Source organism: Littorina saxatilis, linkage group LG2 (genome assembly GCF_037325665.1).
Source record: "Littorina saxatilis isolate snail1 linkage group LG2, US_GU_Lsax_2.0, whole genome shotgun sequence".
NCBI classification, from domain to species: Eukaryota; Metazoa; Mollusca; class Gastropoda; order Littorinimorpha; family Littorinidae; genus Littorina; species Littorina saxatilis.
In genome coordinates this window covers 57,550,715-57,571,320 of record NC_090246.1, presented here as the reverse complement: position 1 = coordinate 57,571,320, position 20,606 = coordinate 57,550,715, and the positions used below count along the sequence as shown (strand labels likewise).

Sequence of the window (20,606 nt, the reverse complement as noted above, 5' to 3'; positions counted from 1 at the left end):
TTGAAAACAAACAGGAGAGAGAAAGAATAAAGAATAATCTGAAATCTTCTAAGCACTCAAAACTGGTTTTAAAAACTGATCAACCAGTTCAGTATGTATGTTTGTAGAAATCCTTGCTAAGTTCTTGTCAAGTTCTTACTCAAGTTCTTGTCAAGTTCTTACTCAAGTTCTTGTCAAGTTCTTGTCAAGTTCTTACTAAGTTCTTGTCAAGTTCTTACTCAAGTTCTTGTTAAGTTCCTACCTAAGTTCTTACTCAAGTTCCTACCTAAGTTCTTGTTAAGTTCCTACCTAAGTTCTTACTCAAGTTTAATTACTAGATTTTAATTTTATTCTGCATCAAAATAAAATGAACTGTGATGAATTGCTGATGCAGACTGCTACAGATATTGAAATCTGTGACAGTAGGACTATACCTGATAAAAAAGAAAGATTGTATTCACTTGCTGTTTGTGGAAAAACAAAACACTACCTTGGGCAGCAGTTAACTGTGGAAGAAGTACAACATCTTTCCTCAGAAGATATAGAAAAGTATCATGGACGGTATGAATCAGTGCTTGGTTCTAAGATGGTTAGAAGTATTGGACAGACTGTTATAGGTTTGTACACAAAGATTTTTGGACATTTTACACCTCTCGACTCGGAGGAAGACTTAACACATGATCTAACTCATGACCCTGTTGTTTCCAAGTCCCTCGAATCTCTTGCCTGTGGCCTGTATTATCGATTTGGTGCTTTATTAGTACCATTTGTTGCTGGATTAATTACTTTCAAACACATTAATTTTCAGAATAAAAAAGATGACGGATCAGTTGAAGCAGACAGTGGAGCAGACGAAAATACCAGAAGTGAACACAGTGACAAAGAAACCTGGTAGAGTAGAAGCAGGAAAAAAACTAGCCGAATGGAACAGACAAAAAAAGTTAAATCAAAAGGCAAAGCAGAACATTATGTCTGAAGTTGAGCAGACACCAAACATTCCTGAAGTGACTAAGGTCACACAAACTGATCAAGAATTAAAATCTTCATTTCTATCATACAGAAAAGTAGCTGTAGCAGCTGTTGTTGGAGGAGGTGGATACTTGCTTTACAAACTTTGGCAAGGCAAATATAAAGTGTCAGAAAAACCAAAATCAGAAACACCAAAATCAGAAACACCAAAACCAACAAACAAAGCAGTACAAACAATAAAAAAGCCCACAGTAGTACCTGCAGTGGATTCATTTCATATGGAATAATTTTAATATTTTAATTTTGATAACATAAAAATGAGTTCTGAAAAGACAATAGTTAATCTAGTTTATCACGCTGCAGTGATTGGAGGCTTGAGTGTAGGTTACACAATGCTGGGTAAAAGTCTCCTCAGAATGAAACCAGCCGACTTGGGAAAGTTAGACTTCGAAGACGGTGCTAAACTAATTGGTGTTGTGACAGCTTCCTTTGCAACAAAAGACTTCCTGGTGAAGCAAGGAATTATTCCAGAAAATATAAACATGTAACTTTTGTAAGACAATAAAATGGCTAGCTTGGTTATGATGGTGGGAGGTGCGATTGTAAATGCGCTTGCATTTTCTGGCAGCAACTATTTGTTTTCTAAACTGCAAAATGGTGAAGAGAGGGAAAGGCACAACAAAGCCATGGAACAACTGGCGAAAGCACAGGATGAATACGAGAAGAAACGAATTGCGCAGTTAGACTTTATGAATGATAAACTCAGGCAGCAAGGACATGCAAACAAAACCTTTGCCAATGTTGATGCAGCCATTCAAGAATACTATCTTGTAACTGGAAAGAAAATGAAGACAAGTGCTCCTCCAAAACTGGGTGACTTTTATCAGCCTTCAGAAGAGCAGAAGGTGGGCGAGATTGTTTTCATTGTTATTGGTATGGCTGTTGTTTACTTTATTGCGCGTGCTGTCAAATCTTAATATTCTGTCATTTAAAAAACCATGAGTGATGCTTTGTTATCTAAAATATATTATTCCCCAAAAGGATACTGGAAAGGAAGAACTGCTATTGACAAGCTCAGTGACGCAGCAGGTGTTTCTCAAGATATAGCAAAGAAATGGTTGTCAAAGCAGGCAGTTTGGCAGATCTATTTACCTGCACCAAGAAAAATTACACGACCACACTTTGTTAACATTAAACCGAATGACACTCATCAAATAGACCTGCTGTATTTACCGCATGACACAGTCAGAAGGAAGAAATACAAGTATGCACTGACTGTAGTTGATGTTGCAACAAGATACAAAGATGCTGAACCGTTGACAGAGAAAAGTGCTATAGCTACAGCTGTTGCCCTGCAAGAAATTTACAGACGTGGACCACTAAAGTATCCCAGAATGATTCAGTGCGATGATGGTAAGGAGTTTAAAGGAGCTGTCAACCAGCTTCTGTTAAAACATCATGTTACAGTGAAGAGAGGTATTCCAGGAAACCACAGGTCACAGGCTATTGTTGAGAGCTTTAACAAACAGTTGGCAGAAAAACTGTTTTCATATCAGTACCATCAGGAATTTTTGGACACAGAAAGTAAATTGCGTAACACTGAATGGGTCAAAAGATTACCATCAGTACTTAGAGCAATGAATCTGGAGGTATTTAAAGCTACAGGGTTAAGACCAGTTGATGCAATCAAACAGAAAACAATACCTGTTGCTCCAAAGTCAACAACACCAGTGGCATTACTACCTTTCAATCAGAAAGTCAGATATTTATATGCACCCGGTGAAGCTGAGGGTGACAGCAGGAAGCGTGCAACGGATCCAATCTGGAGTATTGACATTCATGAAATCAAGAGAGTAGTAGAGACAAATCCACCTATATATTACTTGAGAGAACCAGCACCGCAAAGAGCTTTTGTAAAAGAGGAATTACAATTAGTTCCACGTGGTACAAATGTTAAATGATTTTTTATTTCAGATTTTATAGTGTTAACAAAAATGGAAGCAACTTCATTTTTTTAATTTATATTTTTATTTTGAGTTATAAAATCAAACTCACAGCGATGGAAGACTCTGTATTAGAATCTTTATCGACAGTATTTGACACCGTTGAATTACAAGTAACGGATCCTCAAAATGTGCAGTCCAGTGTGCAAGACGCCATTGAACAAATTCCAAACAATTTGTTGATTGAACCTCCAGTAAAAGTGCAGATAGTCAGTTTAATAAAATACAAAACAGTCAGTGATGAGGTGCTAGAAGTTCATGTTTCAACCAGACAACTAGCACTTAATTCTATGGCAGAATTGAATGGAAACTGGGCAGATGAAATGATGAAACGGTTTGAGCAAGCTGCAGAGGATGCAAAGATGAAAGGATCCGGATGGTCAGAAGGTGAAATTCTAAAAATAGAATTGAAGCTAAGTAAATTTGCCCCCATCAGAGGTAGAAGTTACATACCTTTACCTCCTGCTCTTGTCAAAAAACGTGCTGTGCTGAACATAAAGAATGATGATGACAAATGTTTTATGTGGTGTGTTCTGGCAAGACTGTACAGTGTAAAGAAAAATGCAGAAAGAGTGTCTAACTATCATGCATACAGAAATAAACTAAACTTTACTGGTATTGAATTTCCTGTCAGCATTACAAGCATTGACAAATTTGAACAGCAAAACAAACCCATCACCGTAAATGTTTACACGTGGGATGAGGAAGATGAACTGAAACCAGTCAGAATATCAAAGAACTCACCAACGATTGGTGATTGTGATACTAACCATGTTGACATGTTACTAATGACTGATGGTGTAAAATATCATTACACTTTGATTCGTACAATGAGTAGACTGATGGCGAGCACAAGCAATCACAATAGTAAACAAGACTTTTGTAGGCGATGTCTCTTGCGTATTCCATCAATTCATGCAGCACTTATACACAAGCAACATTGTAAGAGCGTTGATGATGCGGTTGTGAAGTTAACAACACCGCCGCCAGACAGCAAAGTGTATTTTAAGAATGTATGCAAACTACAGAAAAGTCCTTATGTTGTTTATGCTGACTTTGAATCTATCATTGTGCCATATGAAGGACCTTTACCAAAAGACCTACCTAAAACAGTAACTCTAAGTAATCATCAAGTCTGTTCATATGCATTTATTGTTGTTAGTTCAGATGGTAAACATTCTAAACCGCAATTGTACAGAGGACCTAATGCAGCAAAGAACTTCTTACAGCAAATGAACCAAGTGCGAAATGACTGCTCCAAACAACTGAATCTTTCAGACATTGTTATGAAACCTGAAGACCAAGAACAGTTTAACTCTACCACACAGTGTTGGATATGCGAACAAAGTCTAACACCAAACACAGACAATCCAATAGTAAGAGATCATGATCATGTAAGTGGGCAGTTCCGAGGAGCAGCACACAGCAAATGTAATCTACAATTAAAGTTTGATCCTAAGACTTGGAAGCTTCCAATCTTCTTCCATAACTTGCGCGGTTATGATTCACATCTGATCATGCAGGCAGTAACTGATGAATACAAAGCAAGATGCATTGCGCAGTCTTCAGAAAAGTACATGGCCTTTACTCTGAATAGTTTATACTTCTACGATTCTGCTCAACATCTGATGGGAACACTTGAGTCTTTATCTTCATCACTAACTGCTTTCCCAATCACATGTAAGTACTTTGACAGTGACTTAGTTAGAAAGGGAGTCTATCCATATGAATATATGGATTCGTGGGAGAGGTTTGATGAAGATGAGTTACCACCAAAGGATGCTTACTTCTCACGGCTGAAGGGTAAAGGTATAAGTGACGAAGACTATGAACACGCTAAGACTGCATGGAATAAATTAGGATGTAATACAATGGGTGATTATCATGATCAATATTTGTTGGCTGATGTTTGTTTACTTGCAGATATATTTGAGAATTACAGAAGAACATGTATGAAGCACTACAATCTAGATCCTTCACATTACATATCTGCACCAGGCATGAGCTGGGATGCATTTCTTAGATTTACAGGAGTAAAGATTGACTTGCTATCAGATCTTCCTACACTTCAGATGATTGAAAATGGACTACGTGGAGGAATCAGTATGGCTTCACACAATTACTGCAAAGCCAACAACAAATACTTGGACAACTTTGATCCTATGAAACCTTCTAATTACATCATGTATCTAGATGCAAACAATTTGTATGGTTGGGCAATGTGTCAGACGCTTCCACTTCGGAACTTTAAGATCTATTCAGGACCATTTTCACAATGTGTTGTGCTGACAATATTAAAAGCAGGCCCAGACAGTCGAAAGGGATGGATACTAGAAGTTGACTTAGACTATCCACTATCACTTCATGATCTACATAATGATTATCCTTTAGCGGCTGAGAGGTTAAAAGTAAACCCAAGAGAACCTCCAAAGCTGGTGCCCAATCTGTTTCACAAAAAGAAGTATGTGTGTCACTACAGATTGTTACAGTTTTACATTAGACATGGATTAATTTTGAAGGCTGTTCATCGTATAATTTTATTTGATCAAGAACAGTTTATGAAACCTTACATCATGAAAAACACAGAACTGAGAACCAAAGCCGCTGATGCATCAGAGAAAGACTTTTTTAAACTGATGAACAACAGTTGCTTTGGTAAGACAATGGAAAACCCAAGAGAAAGGATGTTAGACTTGTTACAAGAGAAAATGAGGCCATCAAGCTGACATCCAAACCACAGTATCAAGACTTTAAATACTTTCATGAACAGCTGTATGGTATCTTAACCCTTAGGCTGGTTGTCGCGACATATGTCGCGCTACTTTACGTATACTGTCACCTGGTTGTCATGTCACCTGGTTGTCACAACATATGTCGCTCTACTGGCTCAGTCTGTTTGGTCGGTTCCGATTACCTCCCATGGCTGCGAAAACCTATATGACTGTTTTTTGTTATTTTTCTCTCTGTTATTGTTAATTCACCAGTGGCTATGTAACATGTGTTACAGAATTGCACCAGTGTAAGGGTTAATGAAAAAACTTGTAGTCAAGCTTGACAAACCAGTATTCATAGGCTTTACTGTGCTAGAGTTGTCAAAACTGTTGATGCTTGAGTTTTTGTATGATTATTTGAAACCAAGATATCCCAAATCGAGAGTACTTTACACAGACACAGATTCATTCTTACTTGACATTCCAGCGGATGACATTTACAAAGATCTAGAAGCTGAAAGTCCTGCAGTAAAAGGAAAAGATTCTTTTTATGACACTTGCGACTACCCTAAAGAATCACCATTGCACTCAAATGTTAACAAGAAGGTTATTGGAAAGATGAAAGATGAAATGAATGGGAAGATAATTAAGGAGTATGTTGGATTGCGTGCAAAGATGTACAGTGTTGCAAGTGAGAAAGGGGTGGTTAAAAAAGCAAAGGGTGTAAGCAAACAGGTTGTAAAGTCGAGCATATCGCATGATAACTACAAGGAAGCACTGTTTCAGAAGCGAGTGTTTCACCATGACAACCCTAAGATCAGTTCCGCGCTTCATCAGATCAACACAACTATTGTAAACAAGAAATCTTTAGATGCTAATGACACAAAGCGCGTTTATTCATCACCAGAATATTCTTATGCAATTGGGCACTGGAGGACAAACGCGGCTCCAAATAGTCTGAGTGTGTAATAAGAATTTTTGTCAATCGGGAAAACCCGCTATGACAGCTTTGTTTTGACCATAGATGTCAAGGGATATCTATGGTTTTGACTGCAGCGGGGGAGAGGACGTCGTTGCTTGCGTTGGGGAAGTGTTTGTGAAAGGGGAGTAGGCTTTGTTGAGTTTCAAAGCAGCCACCAAGTACACTTGTCAAAGCTTGATTCAATAAACAAGTTTTAATATTCATGAACCACGTGATACACCAGAACCAATCGTGGTGGAACAATATTACACAAGTCATTTGCATAAAGTGCACTCGGTGGCCGCCTGAAAAGGCAGCCTAAATATTGAAGCGTAGTGAAGCGAAGCGTTGGAACAGAGTGACCCAAGCCGCCGGTTTACCAGCAAGACCTACCGTTCACGCGTGAACGGTACTATTTTTAGAATCCTAGAATTCTTGAGAATGTTGGAGCTGGCTTGTTTCTGGTACAGGCAAAATTGGTCATCACTGAGTTTGTGTAACACAGGAAGTTGTGAAATACGTCACCCTAAGGGAGGGGAGACGGCAAAATTGTTACCAAAAACATAATAGGTCGCATTGTGCAGGGTCAACTGCAACAAACTCAAACCGAGCCATTCATACCTAACTGTATTTGAGTGACTTATATACCAACATTTTTATGTCTTATTTTCAGCACAGGTGTAGGAAAAATCATGAATCAAAATGTTATTTATTTTCTAATTTAACATTGTTTTTACAAATATGACCATGGTCTTTTAAACATACAGTGACATTAAACATTGTTATGTTAAAAAAAAGAAAAAAGAAAGAAAGCTTTTGCGCACAAATCAGAAATACAGGCCAAACCGTGAGTTTCTGTGGCAAAGCGCGACAGAGGAAATTGCACTGGTTTTATTTTTAGATCAGTGGGAAATTTTCAAGAACAGACGCTTGCATTTGGATGTGTCCAATGATAGTAGGTTTGGTTGTGATCAATCAGAATAATGTAGGCAGGGATGTCGTTAGGCGTCGGACATCGGACATATAACGATGAAAATCCCCAAATGTCCGATTCACATTGCCGCATGTCAGTCAGATGTCCTATCGTTTTAGCCTGAGCGTGGTCATTGTCCGATATGTACTCCATTCCTTCGGACAGCGCGATATTCGTTAATTTTCATTTCAAGATACAAATCTTCTAAAAGACCGAACACTCTCGTGTTCAGCTGACACTGAAGTTGCCAGTGCCGTATGATCTTTTCTTTTGTTGGGAATTCCCGAACCGTCTGGTGCAGCCACAGAGATGCAGCGCACTGATCTAAACTGACTAGTGCATGCTACAGGAGTACGGGAGACAACTCCAACTGACTAAATTTGTCGTCTGCTTTTGTTTTCGATACGAGACGAAGCACTGACGGGAAGAAAAAGAAAAAATAGAATCACTTGTAAAGAGTTAACTATTCGTTTAGACAGTCACATTGCATGTATCAGATATAATTCTAACAGTGAAAGAACATATGAAGTAAAGTTTGTAAATGAGAGAGCGTATTGAGCTTAAGAATGTTGTATAAGAGAAAGGGAGAATGTACGTTCTGGGTTACTGATTCCGACAGACCCGGCATTGGTTCAAAACAACCTTACTTTACTGTATTTTTTTTTGTATGGATTTATGCAGTATTTTTCTGATTTTGTCGCATGTTTCATTTTAGTAAAAGTTTAGTCCAGAAGCCTATTTTGCGTTAATATTTAGGGTCTGTCGGAATCGGTGAGCCAGAACGTACATTCTCCCTTTCTCTCCGGTGTCTAGCTTTTTTTCAAACTGCTCGCGCGCACACACACACACACACACACACACGCACGCACACACACACACACGCACGCACGCACATACACACACACAGGGGTGTACCTTAACGTTTTTTGCTACCGGCCAGGGGGGCCGGTAAGTCAAAATTTGAACCGGCCCCCCAAAATCCCAACCAGCCCGATTTCTTACAACCGCCTCATCGGCTCGTCGCGGGCTAAGCACATACACAAACAAGTCGCGTAAGGCGAAAATACAATATTTAGTCAAGTACATGTAGCTGCCATTTTTCAGCAAGACCGTATACTCGTAGCATCGTCAGTCCACCGCTCATGGCAAAGGCAGTGAAATTGACAAGAAGAGCGGGGTAGTAGTTGCGCTAAGAAGGATAGCACGCTTTTCTGTACCTCTCTTTGTTTTAACTTTCTGAGCGTGTTTTTAATCCAAACATATCATATCTATATGTTTTTGGAATCAGGAACCGACAAGGAATAAGATGAAAGTGTTTTTAAATTGATTTGGACAATTTAATTTTGATAATAATTTTTATATATTTAATTTTCAGAGCTTGTTTTTAATCCGAATATAACATATTTATATGTTTTTGGAATCAGCAAATGATGGAGAATAAGATAAACGTAAATTTGGGTCGTTTTATAAATTTTTAATTTTTTTTTACAATTTTCCGATTTTTAATGACCAAAGTCATTAATTAATTTTTAAGCCACCAAGCTGAAATGCAATACCGAACCCCGGGCTTCGTCGAAGATTACTTGACCAAAATTTGAACCAATTTGGTTGAAAAATGAGGGCGTGACAGTGCCGCCTCAACTTTCACGAAAAGCCGGATATGACGTCATCAAAGACATTTATCAAAAAAATGAAAAAAACGTTCGGGGATTTCATACCCAGGAACTCTCATGTCAAATTTCATAAAGATCGGTCCAGTAGTTTAGTCTGAATCGCTCTACACACACACACACACACACACACGCACAGACACACATACACCATACCCTCGTTTCGATTCCCCCTCGATGTTAAAATATTTAGTCAAAACTTGACTAAATATAAAAAGACGTACATTCATACTTATAATGCATACATGTGGATTTGCACTACTAATAACTACCACAAACACACACAAGACTTGATGACTAAAATGCTATATTTTAATATAATGATAATTAACCTTGTTTTAATAAAGAATTAAAAATAAAAAGCCGCCACAAAGAAACAAGAAATCAAAACAACATTCATACTCTGTCACACAATCACACACTAAACCTCACTGAAAGTTACCCCCTTTATGTACCCTTATCACACAATGTATAGAGTAATTTACTATGGAACTTCACTTACCACATAAACACACACACACACACACTTTAAAACAAGAAGGGCAAAGCCCATACGACTCACATGCTTTACACATTTTTCCTACCAAAATACATGTGACCTTGACCCAAGGTCAAGGTCATCCAAGGTCATGCAACACAAAGCTGTTAATTCAAGACATAGGAAGTACAATGGTGCTTATTGGCTCTTTCTACCATGAGATATGGTCACTTTTAGTGGTTCACTACCTTATTTTGGTCACATTTCATAAGGGTCAAAGTGACCTTGACCTTGATCATATGTGACCAAATGTGTCTCATGATGAAAGCATAACATGTGCCCCACATAATTTTTAAGTTTGAAACAGTTATCTTCCATAGTTCAGGGTCAAGGTCACTTCAAAATATGTATACAATCCAACTTTGAAGAGCTCCTGTGACCTTGACCTTGAAGCAAGGTAAACCAAACTGGTATCAAAAGATGGGGCTTACTTTGCCCTATATATCATATATAGGTGAAGTATCGAATCTCAAAAACTTCAGAGAAAATGGGAAAAATGTGAAAAATAGCTGTTTTTTAGGCAACATTTATGGCCCCTGCGACCTTGACCTTGAAGCAAGGTCAAGATGCTATACATGTATGTTTTTTGGGGCCTTGTCATCATACACCATCTTGCCAAATTTGGTACTGATAGACTGAATAGTGTCCAAGAAATATCCAACGTTAAAGTTTTCCGGACGGACGGACGGACGTCCGGACGGACGTCCGGACGGACGGACGGACGACTCGGGTGAGTACATAGACTCACTTTTGCTTCGCATGTGAGTCAAAAAAAGTAAATCAGCAAAATGGTTTTTTTTTAAATTATGTTTTTTTGTTGTGAAAAAAAGTATAAAAAGCTGACTACGAAAGTTGTTCTAGGTTGCTTTCTTGGTTGTTGTTTTTATATTTAGTCAAGTTTTGACTAAATATTTTAACATCGAGGGGGAATCGAAACGAGGGTCGTGGTGTATGTGCGTGCGTGTGTGCGTGCGTGCGTGTGTGTGTGTGTGTGTGTGTAGAGCGATTCAGACTAAACTACTGGACCGATCTTTATGAAATTTGACATGAGAGTTCCTGGGTATGAAATCCCCGAACGTTTTTTTCATTTTTTTGATAAATGTCTTTGATGACGTCATATCCGGCTTTTCGTGAAAGTTGAGGCGGCACTGTCACGCCCTCATTTTTCAACCAAATTGGTTCAAATTTTGGTCAAGTAATCTTCGACGAAGCCCGGGGTTCGGTATTGCATTTCAGCTTGGTGGCTTAAAAATTAATTAATGACTTTGGTCATTAAAAATCGGAAAATTGTAAAAAAAAATAAAAATTTATAAAACGATCCCAATTTACGTTTATCTTATTCTCCATCATTTGCTGATTCCAAAAACATATAAATATGTTATATTTGGATTAAAAACAAGCTCTGAAAATTAAATATATAAAAATTATTATCAAAATTAAATTGTCCAAATCAATTTAAAAACACTTTCATCTTATTCCTTGTCGGTTCCTGATTCCAAAAACATATACATATGATATGTTTGGATTAAAAACACGCTCAGAAAGTTAAAACAAAGAGAGGTACAGAAAAGCGTGCTATCCTTCTTAGCGCAACTACTACCCCGCTCTTCTTGTCAATTTCACTGCCTTTGCCATGAGCGGTGGCCTGACGATGCTACGAGTAAAATGGCATTGCGTTCAGTTTCATTCTGTGAGTTCGACAGCTACTTGACTAAATATTGTATTTTCGCCTTACGCGACTTGTTTCTTTATGTGAGTGTTCTTAATGTTACTGTTAGATTCAGCAGAAGTATGAATGTTGTATACCAGCCAAATTTACCACAGCTTTAGTCATAAATAATCAAAAACATTCATTATATTTCTTTTCTATTTCCTAATGAAAACAAAAAGATTTTCAGATTTCCTGATCCTAGAATTGTTTACAGGTGATCTGTATGCTTTTGATTCAGCAGAGTTGCATCCCTGCAAAGCTGGTGTGAACATATTTTAGAAAACGGTCTCAGTGAGTATCCCTGCGGTCAGTGACCTATACATTTCACAGAAACTGGATCAGTGGTACATAGATCCACATCAAAGGAAAAATACAGAGGGGAAATATGTTTGCTCTGGGTGGGCGGTCAGATCAAAGGCAGATGCATTGTAATAGCTGGTTGGTCTTGAGACCTGGGTCAATGACCAGTACTTGCAATCTGAACACAGCTGCCTGTCCCAGTGTAGACATTGACCTGGGGTCAATGACCGAGTTTTACCTGAGAGGAAACTGTTTCTTTGGCAACATGTGAAAGTCTCTCAAGAACTGGCCAGTAGGGAAGACTTAGATAAGAGATGGATTGAAGTGAAGTGAATAGCGCAGAGAGGGGGAGGGAGTGGAGGGGGAGGGGGGGGAGGGGGTAGCTATTTTGACTGCTGATGCAATCGCCAGCGGCTAGTGGCACTGGATGGGTGATGACACGGTCAAGTGAGGCGAGGGGGGTGTCTGGGCTTGATTGGTGGTAGTCCTGAGTCCTTCTCAAAGTGGGGGAGGGGGGGGGGTGTGAGTGGGCAGTAGAGAAGTGACAGATTTTGAGATCGCCGCGAGAGATACTGATACTGGCTCGCCGGCCGTTCCGATTGGCTGCGTTGCTTATTCCAGCGTCGCGGACGACGCTGGTATCTGTGGTTGGGAAGAACGTGCCTGTGGAGAATTAGTCTCCAAGCCAAAGCGCGCTGACTCTCCAAGCCAAAACAATTTCAAAGCTGAAAAAAAATGTACAATTTACGCGAAACGATTAAACACAGCTGTCCCACCCTCATTTTTCAATCAAATTGATTGAAATTTTGGCCAAGCAATCTTCGACGAAGGCCGGACTTCCGTATTGCATTTCAGTTTGGTGGCTTAAAAATTAATTGATGACTTTGGTCATTAAAAATCTGAAAATTGTAAAAAAATAAATAAATTATAAAACGATCCAAATTTACGTTCATCTTATTCTTCATCCTTTTCTGATTCCAAAAACATATAAATATGTTATATTTGGATTAAAAACAAGCTCTGAAAATTAAAAATATAAAAATTATGATCAAAATTAAATTTCCGACATCGTTTTAAAAACTATTTCATCTTATTCCTTGTCGGTTCCTGATTCCAAAAACATATAGATATGATATGTTTGGATTAAAAACACGCTCAGAAAGTTAAAACGAAGAGAGGTACAGTAAAGCGTGCTATGAAGCACAGCGCAACCGTTACCGCGCCAAACAGGCTCGTCACTTTCACTGCCTTTTGCACTAGCGGCGGACTACGTTCAGTTTCATTCTGTGAGTTCCACAGCTTGACTAAATGTAGTAATTTCGCCTTACGCGACTTGTTTTTTCTTGTGGCTGTTTGATCAATTCATAGCAAGCATTGACTGAAATAAACAATTTATATATCCAGCACAACATGCAATTCATTGACTTTTGACCCTAACCTTTTAACACTTCCCAAAATAAATCTTTGGTGGACATTGCATCGACGCTGTTCATTTTGAATGAACATTTTTCTTGTCGACTTTGTGCTTCAGCTAAATTTGAACCCGCCCAAGGTACAGGCCTGCACACATACACGTGTTTGTCAACTGCGCGCATATACCCACGCACGATCGGGTGAAAGAATACGGTCAAACGACACTTTCCAATACCTGTACGAAGAAACGATACTACGCTTCGGTTACCGTCACGGTTAACAGGACGGCGGCTACATCAATTTATATAATGTAATTTAACTCAACTCAACTCAACTCAACTCAAATTTTATTGGCTTCAATTTTCATAGAAGAATTTGTCTTGCGCTTGGGAGAAAGTAAGAGTATAACATATAAAAACTTATGCGTAAGTGTATATAAGTGTGCTTGAGTTGTTAATACGAAAGAATGTGTATGAGTGCGCCTTGACTGAGTCGCCTTGTGGTGAGATATGTGCGCGTTATAAATTCTCGTATTATTATTATTATTATTATTATATATAGTATCATAGTATGGAGAAACGAGATACGGTGAACCGAAACCAAACCGAAATCTTACCTGTCACAATCTCACTCATTACTGCCACCGTCCACAATTACTGTTCTCCAAATAATACAGAACACTTCACCGACATCTCCCAAACGGTCTGAAATCCCTCCACGCGGTGGCACACAGACCAGGATACGTAACCCGTTCAACATACATGTACAAACAGCACAGTTACACAAGCTGTACGGCGCATTTAAAGAAAAAGACGAAGTGGCGACGTTTTCCCAGCAACTGCGGAACGTTCAAGAGTACACGGTGACCCTAGACGTACTCCCCCGACCAGTTTAATATCAGAGTCATGTCAACAATTTAGTCAGTCTTACAGATAATATGTAACAGCCAGTTTTGAAGTGTGTGTGTGTGTGTGTGTGTGTGTGTGTGTGTGTGTGTGTGTGTGGTGTGTGTGTGTGTGCGTGCGTAAACAATTTTTTTTTATTATTTATTTTAAAGGTACCATCCTTCCCGCGTACACGATCATGTTCGGCGCGACAGAACTAACTACACTTTCCCACGGAACAAGACAATGTTTTTACTTTGACAAAATTAATACCAAAAGTCAGTAGCGTCGCTGTATTATGTGTAGGGTTGTTGTTGTTATTGTTGTTGTTGTTGTGGTGGAGGTGGTAGTGGTTGAGGTGTTGTTGTTGTTTTAGTTTTTGTTGTTGTTATGTTGAATCAATTTAGAAGATCGATATATGTACATGTGTCACTCATCCTGTGTTAAAGTCGGAGCGGATCTGCGGTGGAAAACAAGATCGCTTACATGAGAAGAAATGTACCTTTACACTATAGTACTGTACCTGACGGCTTTTTTTTACCCTCCACACTAGCATTCTATGTTAATCAAATCGAGACGCCCAAGTACCCTCAGCACTTGTCCCCACGCTTGCCGTCGTCTTCGTTCATTGACATTGTAGAGACCGAGAACTATAAACGCCTCAGCTCTAAGTGCATTACATTATCTAACTGATTTATTTGTGTGTTGAAGCACCGGACAAACAATCCCCCAGCAATATTCATACATCGTTCGAGAATGATTGGAGTCATGTCGTGTTTTAGACAGATATCGTACTAGTCTGTTAGCTCACTCAACCATCGCAGTTTTGCCCAAAGACACTCGCTGACTCGGCGAAGGAGACCGCTTGGTCGGTCGGTGGTGGTGAGTCCGTCACGACAGAATCGGGTCACACTAAAAGAATCAAGCGCTGCACAGGGCTACTAAACGATTTTAGCACAGCGTCTTTGTCGTCAGGTTAAATTGTTAGTTTTAGCACTTCCGCCGATTTTGCATGCGTACGCCCTTTTGACACTTGCGATTCTCGGATGCTGATTGAACCAAAAGCCAACATAGCAGAGTTTTCGTCATACAGGCAAAACTCGGCCGCACAATGAAAAGTTCGTCGTCACAAACGCTAATTTAACGAACGCATCTTCGTCCTCGCTCTGTGATGTATTCAAAAAGATGTGTGCGTACTTTTAATATATATACAGAACTTTCATTTTGGTTGTGTCCTTAGTTGATCTGAGCTACTTTAAAGAGCTGTCACCGTGACAACGAGTGACTGTGGGAGGGGCGTGGAGGGGGACAGAGTTGAAGGTTTCAAAAACTCTCCCACTGCGAACCTGAGAAGGCCGCCAGTGTGTGTCAGCGTCATATTCACGGGTTGTCACAACCGCGACCACAGTCTGAATGCTGCTTGTCACATCAGATACAGAGTGACTACATTCTCGACACGCTTAACTCAGCTTGAGGTTAGGAACACACGTTAAGGGGAGTTACACAAACATTTACGATTTTGAATAACATTTACGATTTTGAATAAGGGATTTTGTAAGATATGTTCAGGGGAATGTGCACTGTGCACGTTTTTTGGGGAGTGATGCAGAGAGACAGAGAGACAGAGAGACAGACAGACAGACAGACAGACAGACAGACAGAGACAGAGAGAGAGAGAGAGAGAGAAAGAGAGACAGAGACAGAGATACTGACTGGGGTAGGGGGGGGGGGGAGAGAAAGAGCGAGCGAGCGAGCAGGCGGGCGAGAGAAAGCGAAAGAGAGAGAGAGAAAGAGAGAGAGAGTGTGTGTGTGTGTGTGTGTGTGTGTGTGTGTGTGTGTGTGTGTGTGTGATTGTGATTGTGTGTGTGTGTGTGAGAACAAGCCTAACGGTTCTGTGGTTTGTGCGTCTACAACTGTATTGACATGTGCAAGTTATTCAAATAGGGTACATGCAACAGGAGGTGGTCCACATAATGAGCCGGTCCCATACCTTTTAATGGCGTTTATCAAAAGATCACACGCGGGAACGTCTTGAAAACAGGCAAGCAGCAGGTAGGTTCTTAAAAAAAACAATTTTTTACACATAGCAACAACAACAACAAACCTCACCACGACATAAAGAACCAGACAAAGGACGGAAGACAGCAAGACAAAAATACTCACCGGTTTTATCGCGGAGTTTGGGTGAGATTTTGGCTGAAGTTAGATACTGTATGGCTTCGATGTTTTGGGACAGAACCGCTACATGTAACATGCCAGTTCCATTCTCCACTAGCTGGTCCACACCTGCAAACAGACAAACACAACAACCCTCAGATAAAAGTAAAATGCTGCCGTTAGACTCTAGAGATAGATAATTCAATGCGACATGCAATTCTTAAATGAGACGGTCATCATCTCAGAAATAAAACACAGAACAGGTTAGAGTTGACAAACCGAAGCCCAAGCGAGATATAGTGGAACCCCCCCCCCCCCCCCCCCGTGTAAGACTAGTCCCTTCTTTTTAAGACCCTGTTTTCAGCGAGTTTCTGTTTCTGTAAAAGTTGTGCGACAAAATGTACCCCCATTTGAAGACTCCGTCTTTTTTTAAGACCTGATTTTCTTCGATTTTTGAAGGATGTAAAGGGCGGGGGAGGGCGGGGTCCAATGTACTAAGATATCTAAGATGGTGTGCTCATCTTGCTGTACATGAGATACTTGACTGAGACTGTCATCACATACAAACAGAGTTGCAGAACAAATGAGATGAGACCAGGTGAAAAAGTGAAGCGAGGCATTGGAATGAGATGCTGTCTAGCTTCAGGGGATTTCAAACAATTTTCTTTCTTTCTTTCTTTATTTGGTGTTTAACGTCGTTTTCAACCGTTCAAGGTTATATCGCGACGGGGAAAGGAAGGAGATGGGATAGAGCCACTTGTTAATTGTTTCTTGTTCACAAAAGCACTAATCAAAAAATTGCTCCAGGGGCTTGCAACGTAGTACAATATATTACCTTACTGGGAGAGTGCAAGTTTCCAGTACAAAGGACTTAACATTTCTTACATACTGCTTGACTAAAATCTTTACAAAAATTGACTATATTCTATACAAGAAACACTTAACAAGGGTAAAAGGAGAAACAGAATCCGTTAGTCGCCTCTTACGACATGCTGGAGAGCATCGGGTAAATTCTTCCCCCTAACCCGCGGGGGGTTTGAAACAATTTAAAACAAGTCGCGTAAGGCGAAAATACAATATTTAGTCAAGTAGCTGCCATTTTTCAGCAAGACCGTATGCTCGTAGCATCGTCAGTCCACCGCTCACGGCAAAGGCAGTGAAATTGACAAGAAGAGCGGGTTAGTAGTTGCGCTAAGAAGGATAGCACGCTTTTCTGTACCTCTCTTTGTTTTAACTTTCTGAGCGTGTTTTTAATCCAAACATATCATATCTATATGTTTTTGGAATCAGGAACCGACAAGAAATAAGATGAAAGTATTTTTAAATTGATTTCGACAATTTAATTTTGATAATAATTTTTATATATTTAATTTTCAGAGCTTGTTTTTAATCCAAATATAACATATTTATATGTTTTTGGAATCAGCAAATGATGGAGAATAAGATAAACGTAAATTTGGATCGTTTTATAAATTTTTATTTTTTTTTACAATTTTCAGATTTTTAATGACCAGAGTCATTAATTAATTTTTAAGCCACCAAGCTGAAATGCAATACCGAAGTCCGCGCTTCGTCGAAGATTACTTGACCAAAATTTCAACCAATTTGGTTAAAAAATGAGGGCGTGACAGTGCCGCCTCAACTTTTACGAAAAGCCGGATATGACGTCATCAAAGACATTTATCAAAAAAATGAAAAAAACGTTCGGGGATTTCATACCCAGGAACTCTCATGTCAAATTTCATAAAGATCGGTCCAGTAGTTTAGTCTGAATCGCTCTACACACACACACACACACACACACACACACACACACACGCACAGACAGACAGACACACATACACCACGACCCTCGTCTCGATTCCCCCCTCGATGTTAAAATATTTAGTCAAAACTTGACTAAATATAAAAAAGAAATCACGAGAAATGAAAATTAAGGACATATACCTGCCTTTTTCTAATGTTCACATGCCATGCGATTGCTGACTTAATTTCTCAGTTCACACATTCGTACACAATCTCTATTGTCTTGTCGTGTCAAATTTACAAAAACATTTTGTTAGTCGCGAAAGTCCCTGAATGGAGCCGTCATCTGATTTTTGGCCAACATTTACGGGTAAATAATAGCACACGCACAAGTGTACATGTACATCATTGCACATGCATATAAGCGACATCACGGTACGTGGGCGTAGCATAGCGGTGTACACCATTACGTAAATAATTATATACAACATAACAAAACACCCCAAAACACACTGATTTCAGACCCACTTTTCTGTACACGCAGGTAAGCGATATGAGTATACAGCACGTACACAGGTAAGAAGGAATAGTATACAGGTGTACAACATTACATGATTTTGCGAAACACTCTGATGTCTGACCCACCTTTGACCCAGGTAAGTGGGGATTATAGTATACAACACGTACACGGGAGAGATAGCACGCTTTGTACCTAACTTTCGAAGACGAGGTCAGCACTATAACTATTAAACGTGGGAAGTTTGTTGTTGTTTTTGTTGTTGCTGTTATCTGCTGTTTTCACGATTCTCTCCGATTCTGTCAGCAAGAGCCAACCAAATAATCACAATAAAGTCGGACGAATTTCAAGTCATCAGTAATGAGTTCTAAAGGTCACGAAAAATCTTCATCTTCGTTCACTATAGGTCCAATTCATTCTTCTTACTCGGCGTGACGTTATATCAAATGGATCGGCTAGCTTTAGCCCAAAGGGACACAACTCCGCTCATACTCTCTTCGCGCCGCCATATTGGATGCCGTCTTTGTTAGTTTTCTTCATTGCACTCTTGTTCTTTTTGCGTATTTCACTGTGTATGCAGACAAAATGAAGAAAACTGTGCATGCATGAGTCCAAAGGGGATCTGCCTTTTTAACACAACAGCACAACATAACAAGTCGCGTAAGGCGAAAATACAACAGTTTAGTCAAGTAGCTGTCGAACTCACAGAATGAAACTGAACGCAATGCAACGCAGCAAGACCGTATACTCGTAGCATCGTCAGTCCACCGCTCATGGCAAAGGCAGTGAAATTGACAAGAAGAGCGGGGTAGTAGTTGCGCTAAGAAGGATAGCACGCTTTTCTGTACCTCTCTTTGTTTTAACTTTCTGAGCGTGTTTTTAATCCAAACATATCATATCTATATGTTTTTGGAATGAGAAACTGACAAGGAATAAGATGAAAGTGTTTTTAAATTGATTTCGACAATTTAATTTTGATAATAATTTTTATATATTTAATTTTCAGAGCTTGTTTTTAATCCAAATATAACATATTTATATGTTTTTGGAATGAGAAAAGGATGGAGAATAAGATGAACGTAAATTTGGATCGTTTTATAAATTTTTAATTTTTTTTACAATTTTCAGATTTTTAATGACCAAAGTCATTAATTAATTTTTAAGCCACCACGCTGAAATGCAATACCGAAGTCCGGGCTTTGTCGAACATTACCTGACCAAAATTTCAACCAATTTGGTTGAAAAATGAGGGCGTGACAGTGCCGCCTCAACTTTCACGAAAAGCCGGATATGACGTCATCAAAGACATTTATCAAAAAAATGAAAAAAACGTCTTGGGATTTTATACCCAGGAACTCTCATGTCAAATTTCATAAAGATCGGTCCAGTAGTTTAGTCTGAATCGCTCTACACACACACACACACACACACACACACAGACACACACACACACACACACACACACACACACACACACACACACACACACACGCACGCACGCACATACACCACGACCCTCGTCTCGATTCCCCCCTCTACGTTAAAACATTTAGTCAAAACTTGACTAAATGTAAAAAGTAAAGCAAGAATACATTATTATATTCATTTATTTATTCTTTATCTCAAATTACCATGCAGACAGTGCACCAAAATTCACAAGATAAAGCTCTAAAGACAGGCAAATGAGGTACAATGCAGCTCAGGTAACTACTGCAAAGTATAATTTTCAAAGCATCCTATCACAGTGTTCACTCTAAAGGCACAACCGATGGACAATTGTTGATTAGCGCACTGCACACAGCAAAAAATAACCAGTCAGTATAATCGTCTTCTCCGCTCAGTAACTTCCTTCCAGTTGTCACCCTGATGGTAAACAACTTTAGGGATCCTAAAGTGTGCCTACTGACTGCAGTTTTTGGCCACACAACGTGTCATTTTCACTTTTGTCGAGTCGCCTCCCAACGCTCAAGCACTGTCAGAGATCGTGCAAGGCATCCAACATGGCGGCGGATGACCAATTCCAGAGAGTTACGACCCGTGATTCTCATACCGCGCGCGCCGAGTAGAAATGCTG

The 20,606-nt window shown here is 39.5% G+C and overlaps 1 protein-coding gene across 2 annotated transcripts in view; it reads right to left on the bottom strand.

Annotated features, from left to right (window-relative positions):
* Positions 1-20,606, bottom strand: part of LOC138959354 (ankyrin-1-like) — a 90,895-nt gene that overhangs the window by 43,942 nt on the left and 26,347 nt on the right. The window contains exon 3 of one of the 2 annotated variants that reach the window (XM_070330782.1): positions 16,276-16,398. In XM_070330782.1, the coding sequence (XP_070186883.1) occupies positions 16,276-16,398 (123 nt within the window). Of the gene's footprint in view, positions 1-13,844; positions 14,047-16,275; positions 16,399-20,606 lie in introns of those variants that run through there. The other variant, XM_070330783.1, reaches the window with a different exon arrangement.